The 15,094-nt window shown below is 47.4% G+C and overlaps 1 protein-coding gene across 1 annotated transcript; it reads right to left on the reverse strand.

Annotated features, from left to right (window-relative positions):
• Nucleotides 1-2,472: 2,472 nt before the first annotated feature.
• Nucleotides 2,473-14,488, reverse strand: LOC143290107 (uncharacterized). The gene is made up of 7 exons (XM_076599396.1): nt 13,799-14,488; nt 9,493-9,606; nt 7,071-7,383; nt 6,467-6,709; nt 6,266-6,367; nt 5,263-5,315; nt 2,473-4,191 (listed from the first exon to the last, which is right to left on the reverse strand). Exons 1-7 carry the CDS (start codon nt 14,486-14,488, stop codon nt 2,473-2,475), a joined length of 3,234 nt encoding a protein of 1,077 aa, XP_076455511.1.
• Between the last annotated feature and the right edge of the window lie 606 nt (nt 14,489-15,094).

Here is a 15,094-nt window from a genome sequence, read left to right on the forward strand (position 1 = left end):
TCTAAAGACCAGGTCAGAATTGGATAGGCTGGGTCCGAGTAAGGATAGATCAGTGAAATACGCTAGGCCAGACTAGTTAGTAGAACAGGCTAGGATAGAGGTCAGGATATGATGTCAGTCGAACAGGTCTGTTCGGGAGTGGGTATTAAAAAAAAATACAGAGAAAAAGCTGAGTAGAATAGGCTAGCATGGTCAGAACAGAGTAGGACATCGGGCCAGGGTAGAGAATAGGCTATGCCAGTCAGAAAATAGGCTAGGACTGGGTAGGATAGACCAGGTCGGCAGGTCAGAGTAGTATAGGCAAGGTCAGTGGGGTAGAGAAAGTCAGTTTTATACAGAAGGATAGAGTAGGATAGGCTTGGTTAAAGAAGAACAAGGTCAGTAGATCAGAGAAGTATTAGAACAGCATAATTATGATGGAGGGTTTAGCAGGGCAGGTTTGAGTAGAAATACGCAAGGGCAAAAAAAAAAGTCATAACAAGATAGACTGGTTCAAGTAGGGTAGCCAAGGCCATGCCAGAGGAGGACAGGTCAGAGGGTCGGCTAGGCCAGAGTTGGCACGTGCTGTTCTTCTGCGTAACAGGCTAAGTCGGAAGAGTATATGTTCAGTGATGTTGGTGTGATGGTGGTGGTGTGGGAGAGGGGGAGAGAATGGGTCCGCAAGAGACAGAGGTGAGGGGTGTGGGGTGTTAGTGGGTACGATAGAAGGTATTGAGTGAAAGACTGAATGGCCGAGCTCCCATGTGTGTGTGTGTGTGTGTGTGTAGTGGTTCCTTTTGTGTGTGCGAGCGAAGGGATTGAGTGCCAATGTGTCTACGTATGACAGGCTGTGTGCTGGCGGCGTTTGTTGTCAACATATAGTTGCCCCCATTTTCACATAAAGAAGGGTGGAGTGAGGGAGGGTGACATAAATTGGGACAATCTGCCTGTCAAGTACAAAATAAATCACATGGTATGCACAACTCTATAACGAAGAACAAAAATACAAACAAAATACCCCAAACAACCCCGCACACCAAGTATGGCGCTGGCAAGACATGGGACACCACTCTCCTGGTTTCAAAGCTGGTTTGGGTGAGGGGGCTGGGGGAAACATGGTGATGATGATGACGTGCTGAGTATTGATTGGTGGTCCTTGACCATAATTCAAATCAACCAATCAGCGTTTCGCCTCCTTGCTTTGCATGGACAAGGAAGCGATCTACAAGTGAATTCACTTTGCATCGTCAAAATGACTTCAAAACGGACAGCAGAGTGAAAATCGACGATCAAACAACATAATTTTGGTGTTACCGTGGTCTGAATTGGTGCACTTCGTAGGCTTGTTGTGTTGTCAAGCTCTACAAAATGCAGCCGGACTTGTGTGTGTGTGTGTGTGCGCTTTTCACGGAAGGGGCCAACACAAATGTTGAACAGACGTTTTCTTCGAAAGCTGACAGCTCAAGTTTTGCGGAGACACCATGTTATGGTCACCACCGAAACGTGTTATCAGACATACCTCTTATCAGACATGAGTGCTATCAGACGTAACTCAAACAACGTGTGTGTGTGTGTGTGTGTGTGTGTGTGAATAATCTAAGTCTGAAATCGTCTGTGTGCAAAGTGAGCGTTCAGTCATTGTAACTAACAGACACAGGGAATAAACATAGTTTTCAACGGGGCGAGAGTTTGAAAAAGGGCTTCGCATGTTTGGGTCCTTTTCTTTTTTTGGTGGTGTTTTTTGTGTGTTGTTGTTGTTTTTAATTTTGTTTATTTATTTTTTCAATCCCCGTCCTTGCATTTTTGCTATCGAAAAATAAATCGGTATTTCCATGCGCCCTAGAAATGCTGGCCGATATTTTGTCGTGTTCTAGAGTGGCGGATAAACAGGACACAAAAAAATGATTGGTATATAAATTTAAACAAAGGAACAGAAAAAAAACAAACAAACCCGAAAACGGCAATGGTCCGGCAGTTACATCAAATCCTCAAAAGTAGAAGTAGTAACCAATAATACGAAGGACATAGGCCGATACATAATACGTGTTTACATGATGCATTTGGGACATAAGACTGTACACCGTGTTCTGTCTAAAGTACAAAAAAGAACCCACATTGTTCCACATGCACGACCGTTTGTTTGTACTGTTTGTGTTTGGGCTTGTCTCTTGGTGGCCCGAGAAACAGCGGGCAGTCCCGTTCAACATCTAGGAAGCCTGAGTACACTACACACAAACAAACAACGCTGTCAATAATTATCAATCACCTTCACACAGACATCACCGCATTCCGCACGGAAGCGGGGTGGGGTGGGGGGTGGGGATGGGGACGTTGTTACCATACACACCGCAGAAGACGTGTGTGCTTGTGGGAGCGTGCTCGTTTCTACATGTAAACCAAGGCTTTGGATGTTCAGAACCTATTCAGCTCACCAGCAAGTTTTTGGACAGTGTTTACTTTCTTTTTTCTACCCAAAAAAATGTATCTACATGTCTACGTTCTATGCCAGTCGAAGCGTAGAATCCTCAGAAACGTTCTCTTGAACTGGGCGTTGGCGAACGCGTAACAGAAGGGGTTGATGGGGCTGTTGAGATAGCAGAGCCAGTAGGTGAAGTAGTAAAAGCCCAGGTTGATGCAGTGGTAGCCCTTGCACATGGCGATGACGAACAGCATGATGTGGTAGGGAGTCCAGCACAGCACGAAGGCGCCCAGGATGATGGTGATAGTCCTCAACGCTTTCCGGGCGCGGTTCTCCGACTTGGACTTGCGCTCGCGCCGGTTCCGCCGCCGACTATTCCGCGAGCGGACCGACTTGACGAAGGAGTGGATCCGGCCGTCGCCCTTGCCGCGGGACCGCCGCGACTCCGACAGCTGCTGGGAGTCCGTCTCGGCGCCCTCGTCCGGGTGGGGGTGGCGGAGCGGGGTGGCACAGGCACTGCCTTCGGGGTCTCTGGAGGGAGGACCCCCATCCTCATCCTCATCCTCCACCTCCCCCTCCACCTTCATCACCGGCACCTCCCTGCCCCCGTTCAGCTTGGAGGTCAAGGCCGTGGTGGCGGCGACGGCGGAGGTGGCGGTGGTGGTGATTTCGGTGATGCCAGTGTCCGTGATGCCGTCGTCGAGGACGATGTCGAAGACGTCCGTGCCGAGGGGTGGGGGCGGCAGGGAGTTGCGCCTCTTCCACAGGGGGGAGTCCTTCTCGCTGCCCTCGGCCACGTACACGTTGACCTCGCTGCTGTTGGCCGAGGCGGGGAGGGGCGGCGGGGCCTGGGACCCTAGCTGCAGGAAGCTGTGCTCGTCAATGTAGGGGCAGCCCGCCGCCACCTCCGCCTGCAGCAGGGGCCTGAAGGCCGGGTCCGGGTCCTGGACCCCCGACGACGTCACACACATCGTGTCCGACTGGTCCCCGGGGTCCGTCTCGGCCGAGGAGTCTAGCAGCGTGTCCAGGCAGCTGTAGCTGGGGCCCCCGTGGCTGGCCTTCACCAGCTGCCCGGATGGGGGCATGGGCGTGCCCCCGCCTCCCCCGTCCTCGGGAAAGCCGACCACCTGGGAGTAGGCGGGTGGCGGCTGGCCGGCGATGACGGCAGGCACGGGGCAGGAGGCGGAGGGGGCAGCAGCGTTGTCCGGGAACTGGGCGGGCAGAGCGCCGCTGTCCATGAACCCTGAAGAAGCGCTGCTGTCTACCATCACCACGCCACCACCACCAACACCACCACCGCCGACACCGCTGCTGTTGCTGCCGCCCCCTACCAGCTCCGCCGACACCGTCGTGCCGTCAACACCACCGTTCCCCGCCGGCGCTCCACTTCCCCCACCACCCCCACCCCCTCCACCGGTGTCGAGCAGGGCTGGAGCGAGGGCCGAGTCCATGAGCGTGGTGCGGAAGGACTCCGGCGTGGTCAGCATGGCCGTGTTGACGATGCCCGCGATTCCCGCCTTGGGGTTGAGCGACGACTTGGTGGAGCGGCGGTGGTTGTTGTTGGCGGCGAAGGTGGCGGGCGGCGGGGGAACCTTGGGTGACTTGCTGCCGGGTGTGGCCCCCGAGCTACTGCCCTCGTCGTCGGAGGCGAAGGCGGGGCTGGAGGAGCGGTCCTCGTCCTTGTTGTCGCCGACGTCCGTGGCCACGCTGCCGCCGCCTAGACTGTTGTGGCGCTGGATGTCCCCGGCCGCCAGGTTGTTCCGGCCGCTGAAGGAGGTCGTGGTGACGGTCTTCTGCTTGACGGGAGGGAGAAAGGGGAGGTGGTGTGTGAGGGCGTGGGCAGAGGTACGGGTGTGTGTGTGGTGGGGGGCAAGGTGGGGACATTGAAGATGTGTAGGTATGTTATTAATAAAATCGCATACGAACGTATTCAGAACATTTTATTTTACTTTAAATATCGTTATAATCATCTCAGACATAATTATCTAAAATATTTTCAAAACACACGCATTCAAAACAATTTATTTTACTTTGATATCCATTATCATCATCATGATTTATTGATGTGTAGGTATATTAATAAAATCACGCATAACCGTATTAAAAACATTCCATGTTACTTTAATATCCGTCATGATCATGAATTGAAGATGTCCAGGTATGTTAAAAAATCACGCACAAACGTATTTAAAACATTTTATTTTACTTTAATATCTGTTATCATCATCATCAAGGAATTATTGAAGATGTCCAGGTATGTTAAAATAAATCATGCACAAATGTATTTAAAACATTTTAGTTTACTTTAATATCTGTTATCATAATCACAAACAAAAAAAAAAAAAACCCATTTCATTTTACTGAAATATCGCTATCGTCATCACAAACATATTTAAAATATTTTACTTTAATGATTATCCTTATCATTATCATGATTAATGTATAATACTTTGCAGAAAATGAAACATGTTAAAAGTTCCCCCCCGATTTGTGGAGAAAAGTAAAACAGCTTGTTGAATGTCCAAGACTTAAAGACAAAGGAAGGTGTAACGCACGTGATCCACCAGGTAAAAAAGTGATCATGGAATCAATTGTAATTCTAACTTTGCGACAGAAGTGTTTTTCTTGCCACTATAGACACGTTTTCTTTTTTTCTATTTCACTTGTTCGATGAGTCACTTTTTTAATGACAAAACAAATAAATCATTTGAGAGATCTCCTTGTCCAACTGAACTTACTCGATTTTTGTTCTTTGAGATGACAAAAAATTCAATTTACTTCAGGCTGTAAATGAAAGTTATTGTCACATGTAAATACAGGAAAAAGACCACGCATGAATGATGACAAGTAAATGATCAACCCACCTGGCTGTGCGGAAGGTTGTTCTGGGTCGAAGCTGAAAGACCTGTGACGTCACCTGACACACAGGTATGCACACGTGCAATGCAGAATATTTCATTGAATCCAACACGAGAATTTCCTTTTCTACAAGACATATAAACAAATCTATCTAGATATATATATCATTCATACACGTTTTACGTAAATAAGAGTGGCCAAGCCTTTCAAAAACATAAAAGTGTACAAACTTTGACAAGTATAAAAAACACACAATAATTCGCAGTCATGAACAAACGAATCGGCCACAGGACTGACAATACGTTTCACACCACCGACATGCCAGCATTCACATTTTTTTACGAGAACAGACTATCCCGTGCCTACACACCCTCTCAACACTGAAGGTCAAACGTCAACAAACCCTGACTCCGTCACTATTCAAGTCTGACACTGCTGGCCAGCTGCTGTCCAACATCTTAACCCAAATCTGTCATCACTTTCTCGAGCTTCTCTCACCTATCCATCAATCAATCAATCATCGGCTTAGAGGGCCATCAGCTCCTTAATCTAAACACCGTATTCATGGTGGACGGATGCAGAATGGTTAAGACGCTTCGCTGTCTATTTATACGGTGTTTATGAGGGTCCGGTTTGGAACTCTGCTCTCGCCCTTTCTCCCAGGTTTGGTTGGGAAATCAAAGTGAGCGTCTGGTCATTCGGATGAGACGATAAACCGAGGTCCCGTGCGTGCACCGACAAAAGAACCCAGGGCAAACAAAGGCGTTGTCCTCTGGCAAAAGTCTGTGGATGGTCGGGCATCTCTGCATAGCATATGTGGTGTAGCGTATATAGATTTGTCCGAACACAGTGACGTCTCCTCGAGTAGCTGAAACTGAAACCGTATCTAAATGTCATTGGCCTTAAAAGCGTACTACTATGTATTGTAATGTCTACTAATCGAGAATTGCAGGTCAAAACCGCCACAGTAATCCCCCACCCCACCGCCCACCCCCAGGTATGAAGTACCACAGTTAGCTTTCCACACATCCATCCTCAACACACCCACCCTCAACACATCCAACACGTCCACCCTCAATACGTCCACTATCAACACATCCAATGTGTACCCTCAACACATCCACCCCAAACACATAAAATGCATACACCTTCAACACATCCACCCCAAACACATCAAATGCTTACACCCTCAACATATCCACCCCAAACACATCCACCTCCACCATGGCACATCCACCTTCAGTGCGCTCAGCACATCCATCCTCAACACATCCACCCTCAGCATATCCACCCTTAGCACATCCAACACATCCACCCTCAGCACATCCACCCTCAGCATATCCACCCTCAGCACATCAACCTTCAACACATCCACCCTCAGCACATCCAACACATCCACCCTCAACACGTCAACTTTCAACCCATCCAACATATCCACACAGCACATCCACCCTGAACACATCCCACCCTCAACACCTCATCTCTCAACACATCGACCCTCAGTACATGGCCCTCAACACATCCACCCTAAACACATCCATCCTCAGTACCTCCAACCCATCCACCTTCCACACTTCCACCCTCAACACTTCCACCCTCAGCACAACCATTCCCAACACATCCACCTTCAATGCATCCAGCAATTCACCCTCAGCACATCGAACACATTTACCCTCAACACCCCCACCACCCCAACACATCCACCTTCAAGGCATCCAACAATCCACCCTCAGCACATCCACCGTCAACACATCCACCCCCACGCCCCCACCTCAACATCCACACCCCTCAAACACATCCAAAAACTGCCCACCAGCGTCGTTGGCCTTGATGCTCTTCTTCTGACGTTGTAGCTTGCGGAAGTAGCCGGTGATCTTGGTGGTGGCCCTCTCTCCGTCGGCCCCACCGCTGTTGCCAGACGACGCGACGCGGGAGGCCGTGCCGCGCCGCTCGGCGGCCAGTTCCATCGTAGCGTCCAGCTTTCGCTGCTTGGCGTCCGACTTACGCTGCAGCTCTAGGGCCACCTTGTAGATGCCAGCGTAGAGCACGCACATGACAACCAGGGTGATCCAGTAGTAGCCGATTGTCAGCAAGAAGGTGAACAGGGGGTCGGACATGAACTGGACCTGTTGTGTGACGGACGGACAAACGGTCAGCCAGCCCACAGATACCGTGAACTTGATACAAAGATTCAAAGAATTTTGATCCTTTTGCCCCCTTTTGGGGTGTGGCGGATAGAATAACAATACACACTCATTGAATCACAACTTCAGTCCAACGATGTCTCCGATATCCGCAAAAAACGCACACCCCCTACACGCACTAATGATAATGATTTGCAACAAAACAAATCAACCTTAAACATACTGACAAGTATGTTTCAGATGTAACAAAAGTCACAAACCCTTTCCAAGTTTTATGAATTTACTTAGATTAAGTTGTGTTTTCTTCCCAGAACTGAGTGCACTGGTTCGAATCACGGCTCAGCAGCCGATATTTTCTCCCCCTCCATTAGACCTTGAGTAGTGGTCTGGACGCTAGTCATTCGGATGAGACGATAAACCGAGGTCCCGTGTGCAGCATGCACTTAGCGCACGTAAAAGAACCCACGGCAACAAAAGGGTTGTTCAAGGCAAAATTCTGTAGAAAAATCCACCTCGATAGGAAAAACAAATAAAACTGCACGCAGGAAAAAAAAAAAAAAAAAAAAAAGGGTGGCGCTGTAGTGTTGCGACGCTCTCTCCCTGGGGACAGCAACCCGAATTTCACACAGAGAAATCTGTTGTGATAAAAAAGAAATACAAATATAAATACAAAATACCAGTTGCCACTCAACCACTGGGTACGTGAACATAAATATACGTATGCCTTATTTCCACCCCTAGGTGTCTTATTCCGGGTTCAGAGTCCTCCATTAACTAAACCCGTTGCCGACCAACTACAGGATACGTGAAGATGAATGTACTGATGCTTTTCCCCCAAGGTGTCTTACATCGGGTTGGAGGTCCGGTTGGAACTAGACCTGTTGCCAACCAACCACAAGGTCTCTATTCACGTTCTGCATGAATATGGCTGTAACAATGTTTATCGTGTATCTTTCTTTTCGGGCTCTTGTTGCATATGACTGAACAAGATGGAAGACTGCTTATTTTTTTTCTTTTCTTTTAATGTTCCTGATGAATTCGTCTGTACTAGTGCCTACTTTTTTGTATTTCCAGGTCTCTTTCTTTTTCAGGGTCCAGGTGAATTGTCTTTTTCAGGTCCTTTTTTCATGTCTTTCTCTTCAGGGTTCTAGAAAAAAAGACTGCACTTGTGTCCAAGACGTTTTTTTCTTCTCAGGCTCAAAATCAATGACTTAACTAGTGCACAATTGTCTTTTTCTTGGTTTTTCTTTCCCCTCAGGTCTCACAGGGTGGATACTTACAATGTTTTTGAACTCTGGGCTGGTAATGCCCTGTGTGTTCGGTTGGGTTTTCAACACCACCACCAGTAATAATAATAATGGTAATAATGATAACGGTAATAATGATAATGATGATAATATGGATAATATTAATAACGATGACGATAATGACAGTAGTAGTAGTAGTTAATGACGACGACGACAACAACAGCAATAATAATAATAATACATTCATATAAAGCGGGTGTGATTTCATTTGAACACATAGCTCGTGTGCATTTGTTTTGAGGGCTGGGATAGTATGGGTTACGTTTGTTAATTAAAAAAAAAAAGTATAACTATGTTTTGAGGGCGGAGATAGTGTGGGTTGAGTTTGTGAATTAAAAATAAAGCTATACCTAACCCTAACGGTAGCAACAGCTCAGAATATGCTTGTGCCTGCCTGTCAAACGCTAGTCATGTTTCTTATTAAAATTTTATCATTATCCTTATAATTCACATGTAAAAACAATAGGAAATAAATGGACAGGGCGACGCAGACACGCTGACCGACACACTGATGATACAGTAGTTAACTCACTCAGTTCGGCCAGTCCTCTCTTCTCCTCTACACAGACCCCTCGGATGTCCAGTGGGTGTATGAATGACCCAACCTTTAGCTTCCGTCGTCAGAATTGTGGTATTCTTTGTCAACATTCACCTCTTCAGTATAAGAGCCTTCTGCTTGCAATATTTCGATGATGGTAATTGGGGGGAAATGCTGTTAACGTCGTCTCTTTCGCCGTTCGTATGGAAAGAGTTAATAAAGTAGCCAGGCAAAGAAAGGCCTTACCTCGCAGGCTGTGGGCGAGACGCTGCGCTGTCCGACGAAATACTGCCAGCCAATGATAGTGGTGAAGAAAACGACAGCCGGCAATACCCACGTGATGGCTACCATCACTAGCACCTGCCACAAACAATCATCATCATCGTCATCATCATCAAAACCATCATCATCATCATAAAATACGCCATCATCAATAACGTACTGACAACCAGTGATGGCGGTGAAGAAGACGACATCCGGTAATATCCATGTGATGCCTACCATCAACTAGCACCTGCCACAACCAACCGATCATTATCATCACCATTAAGGTGAAAGCATAAAAAACAACGTTTTTGTTCTCCATGTTTGGCTCATAATCTAATCTGTAATTGAGTTTTTAAACTGATGTATGCTTAGTTTAGAATTCCAGAGAAGCTCAGCCTTAGGTTTTCATGGATTTTTCAGCATGTTATCTCGATTAGGGTAAACTGAAGAAAGAAGCGTGAATGGGGAGACAACGGAACGAAGACAATAAAGAGGACAAAGAATGACTGACAGGAAAAGGAAAAAAAAGTCTTTCACTTCCAGTAGGAAGGCCACACAACCACATCTTCTGTGTTGACCCCCCCCCCCCCCCCCTCATGTGGATTAACATCCCAATCCCGAGGCTTGAGCGTAAATTTCCCAGCTTCTGGAACAGCAGCATCTTCCAGTCACTCGTTAGCAAACAAAGTGCATTGGCTCTGAGAGGGATGAACAGTATAAACACACGTTGAAGATCCCATGATCCAAGTAAGACCACCACGAAAATACCCTGCATGCACGTTTTCCCCTCCCTCCCGCAAATAGTGGACGACTGCCTAATCAGACTGTATTGGTCGAGGAAAATTCGGGGGTGTTCTGAGGAGGGGGAGGAGAGGAGGAACGGAAAACCCCACAAGCTAAAAGGAGTGCATGAGAGGATCTAGACCATCGGCCAAGAAGATCCCAGTTAAGCCTCGGAGACTTATATACCAAGCCGGAATGGCTTGTCCCAAAGTCCGACAAATACTCCAGTTTCATCCCAAAGTCCATCTACTTCCGTTAGTACCCCCCACGTTTTCCTAAAGCACACAGCGTCTGACTGGAAAGTCTGTGGACGAATTAGGATACTGGTTGTGGGAAAGGTGGGAAGTGCGTGGTTGACATGGGAAACTATCTATGGATCTGATTTAGTTTTAACTGTTGGTTTAGTGTTTCGCTAACTTCTTAGATATTAATTTGATGTTTACTGTTTATATTTTTCGTGAAAAAAAGTTGTATCAGCTCGAGTTAGCTGCTAATAATATCTTGCCGAAATTTGGAAATCGAAAGTTGAATGCAAATTTCAGTATGCAAATTGTTGGTTAGAATGAATCTGGGACAGCTTTTCTGGCCGGTGGCAAACGAAAACGAAACCCTGTAAAACCACTTCCAGTATCCCACAGACAAACGTGCATGATGTGTGATGGACTATTGGAAGCCTTGCCTCTTTCCTTCATCTTCTGCTTTCAGGTGCTGCATCTCTCTCTCTGTCTGTTTCTTAAGACTGTCACGTGTTCGACAGTTTTGTTTGTTACTGTTTTTCATATCAATTTGTTTACTGCCACGAATGACGGATAATTCGGGTAGGAACTAAGTTTTCGAATAAGCATTTCTTTTAAATGGAATCAAAACCGCGTGGCTCTGCCTGTCCAAAAACAAACAAAAAACCCACCAAAACAGGCCTTTCAGGGAGCAGCACGTTTTCAATTACAGACGGGAACCCGTAAATCATTTTCCTTGCGTTGGCTTTTCACTCTTCAAATAGAGTGCCCGCACATTTTCACTGCAAGTTCCCTGTTCCCTGGACGTTCCAAACATGGACATCCTGTGTACCCCACACCCCTAAATTGAAATTCTGGCGAGGTCCGTGTTCTATCAAGTATGTTTCATTCATTCATTTGTTCGAGATGGTTCATCATTGTCGGCCGAGAGACGTGAACTGGTACGCTGTCCAACTGACATGTAACTCCAGGTAATAGAACTGCACTGATGCTGCGCTGGTTGAGGGCCAGGCTCGTATTCAAATGATCCGTTGAAATCCCTAAACGTTCAAAATAAACATCAGTGTTCTCGTTGCTGTATGTAGTCATTCTGAGGATGTTAATGATTTTTTCTTGCTTAAGGGTGCAACGATAGAAATTCTGCATACAATTGCCCAATGACGGGTCCGGGGGGTGGGGGACGTGATGTGTTTGCGGGTGTGACAAGGCCACTGTTCTGGTGATTGCCAGCAGTGGGGGATATCGTCAATGAAGAACACAATCAGCACACCCTGTTCCCGTAGGTCATGAACAATCAAAGTGACAGCCACTGCACTCATAAGGTGCAGAAATTCGTACGTTCCCTCCCAACCCACTGTCATGAAACGCATAGCAATTGTTGCGGAAAGCTGGTTTCGGAGTTGAACCTGTGCGCAACGTGCCAAATGAACCCAATCGCGAAGTGCCCGATTTACTTCTTTTAAACACGTTTTACTGCTCTGGGCAGAGCTCAGCATAGCAGTTTGTTCGGGAAGGCGGCGACGGGTATGGACATGTCTGAAATCGCTACAGCATGCATTGTAAAGCCAAGCCACGAGGCAGCGGCTCAGAGATGCAAATGAACATAGAGAAGAGGAATGGTGTTTTATCAGACGCATAAACCCAACGCCCTGGTCCATTGCCTGTTTTGAGAGGACTGTTTTTCGTTACTGAATGCGGTTTGCCAGTGTACTTCTTTGGTTATGTGAGTGTGAACGTAAGCCGGTGTTTTTCAACATGTAATTTACCGATAATGAGTACTGCGTTTTGTTGTTGTCCTCTCTTCATATCCGAGGGTGGAAGGTGGGAAAATGGTTAAGACGCTTATCAACCAGTACTGTGTTCGAAAGGGTCTGGATTCTAATCTCGCTCTCGCCCTTTCTCCCAAGTTTGACTGGAAAATCAAACTAAGCGTTGTGTCATTTTGGATGATACGATAAACCAAGGTCCCGGTGTGCAACACACACCTGGCGCACTGAAAAAGCACCCGTGCCGACGAGAGTGTTGTCCTCCTGGTCACATTCTGAAGAAATCCACGCAGATTAGTGTACAAATATATATGCATGCACTCAAGGCCTGACTACGCGCGTTGGGTTATGGCCGCTGGTCAGGGCAACAGCCTAGCAGAATGTGGTGTGGCGTGTTATGGATTTGTCCCAACGCAGTGACGCCGCCTTGTAAAACTGAAACCGATCGCCACATGTACATGCAACAGTTGCTGTTGATATGAAACAACACCACGAGCGGTAGAAGGTTAGCAGTACTGTGATGTTCACCAAAAGACCAACCCCCACCCCCAACCAGTTGCTATTGATATGAAACAACACCCACGGGTGGTGGAAGGTTAACAGTATCGAGACGTGACGTTCACCGTAAGACCAACCGCACCTCCCCTCCTGCTCACCCTACCCCCCACCTGAACCCCCACACGACCTTTTTTTCTTACCTTTCGTTCGGTGGCAGAAGGTAAGCAGTACCGTGACGTTCACCATAAGAGCACCCCCCCACATCCCCCCTCCAACACCTCCCTCCACACGCACACCGTAAAAACTATCCCCCCATCCCCCACACTTCCTCTTTACTCCCCCACCTCTCCCTAACCCCTCTCCTTCCAGCCCCTCTCACAACCTTTCAATTCTTTATATATAAACAAGAGAGGCAAGGCCTTCAAGACTCACTTGTGATATACTGGAAAAAAAAAAAAAAAAAAAAATCCAAGCTTTTTATGTATTGTGTATAATTTCAAAATGTAATGTTGAAGATGAGAAAGATCAGTTTAAAGCAAATTAAGTCCCCTAGCATTAATTACAGAGTAATTTCCCTTTTTTACTATCTGCACCAAAACTTCCATGCTTAGCAAAAGAAGTTCCTGTTTGAACAAAAAATGATAATAATGACTGCTCTTGTTGTTGGGTCAGAATATCAGATCAAAGTGCCAAGTTTAGACAAAAAATATAAATATAACAGTAAATGCAGTTTGCATATAATTAGGCTTCATTTTTTATTTTTTTGTGCCCATCCCAGAGGTGCAATATTGTTTTAAACAAGATGACTGGAAAGAACTGAATTTTTCCTATTTTTATGCCTAATTTGGTGTCAACTGACAAAGTATTTGCAGAGAAAATGTCAATGTTAAAGTTTACCACGGACACACACACAGACACACACACACACACACAACCGAACACCGAGTTAAAACACAGACTCACTTTGTTTGCACAAGTGAGTCAAAAAGGAGAATTATTTACCTTTCGCTCAGTGCGCCAGTTGCGGTACTTGGCGGGGATCTTGACGGACAGGAAGCGGTCCATGGTGATGAAGAAGACGGTGTACTGCGAGGTGAGGCACACGGTCCAGTCCAGCGAGAGCCACAGGTCGCACAGCCAGGGCCCCAGCGGCCAGTAGTTGAGCAGCAGGTACTGCGTGAAGAGCGGCATGGAGAAGGTGCCGATCAGCAGGTCGGACACGGCCAGGGAGGCGATGAAGTAGTTGGTGGGCTGGCGGATGCTGCGCTCCAGGCCGAAGGCCAGCAGCACGGTCAGGTTGCCCAGCACGGTCACGATGGACACCACGGCGGCCAGCACGCCCAGGAAGATGGTCAGCCACAGCGAGTGGGCCGGGGACGGCGTGGCGGGGTCTCCTCCGGCCGAGGAGGGGGTGCTGTTGCCGTTCAGCACCTCGTCCAGCAGCTCGCAAACGGTGGCGTTTGCCGTGGCGTTGAAGACGCACTGCGTCACGTCGGCCAGGCTTCCTAACCCCAGCGAGGACGAGTCGTTGTGGGGGTAGCGTGGGTGGGGCAGGAGGAGGTGGTTGTTGTTGTTGTGGTGGTTGTAGCTGCGGTTGGCAGAAGTGAGGAGGGAGGTCATGCTGCTGCTGATGCTTCCGCTTCCGCCCCAGGGCGGATGTGACGTCACGCTTCTGTTGAGGAGGTCGTCCATGGTGGGAGAGGGGTGTGTGTGTGGGGTGTGTGTGGGTGGATGGGAGGTCAGACGAGGTCTGGGTTGTGGGGGCGGCGGGTCATCTGGTCCTGCAACATACCGACACACTCAACTGTTAATTAACGTTTCTGTTAAATCTTTTTAAACACACCGGTTGACTAATCTCTTTGCATTTCCAACCCTACAGCCAGCTTATATCACCCCATTCAGGATAAAACAAACCTATAATATTTAAAACCTATAACAAGGTAGAAGATTTTTTTTTTTTTAAAAAAACGACACTGGCCTGTACTGTACCAGTCAATTGTACAGAATGGAACAAAGAAACATAGTAAGTGACAGCACTGCAACTTTACGAAAATATTAAGGCGGTTTCTGGGTGTGTTGCCCTGCGGATTCTTTAGCCGTATTAAAAGCTGATGAGAAACGCCAAGCAACATGGGTTTAAATGCATGTGCTGCTGTTTTGCATTATTGCTGACCTCGTTCAATATAATCCGTTACAGTTGTACAGTTTAACGTTTCTGTTCTTCGTCTTATTCAGATAAGTTTTTTTATGCAGCCCCCCCCCCCTCAACTCCCGTTCCCCCCACCCCTACCTCCCCAA

The sequence above is a fragment of the Babylonia areolata genome, chromosome 15, assembly GCF_041734735.1.
Source record: "Babylonia areolata isolate BAREFJ2019XMU chromosome 15, ASM4173473v1, whole genome shotgun sequence".
Taxonomy (NCBI): Eukaryota; Metazoa; Mollusca; class Gastropoda; order Neogastropoda; family Buccinidae; genus Babylonia; species Babylonia areolata.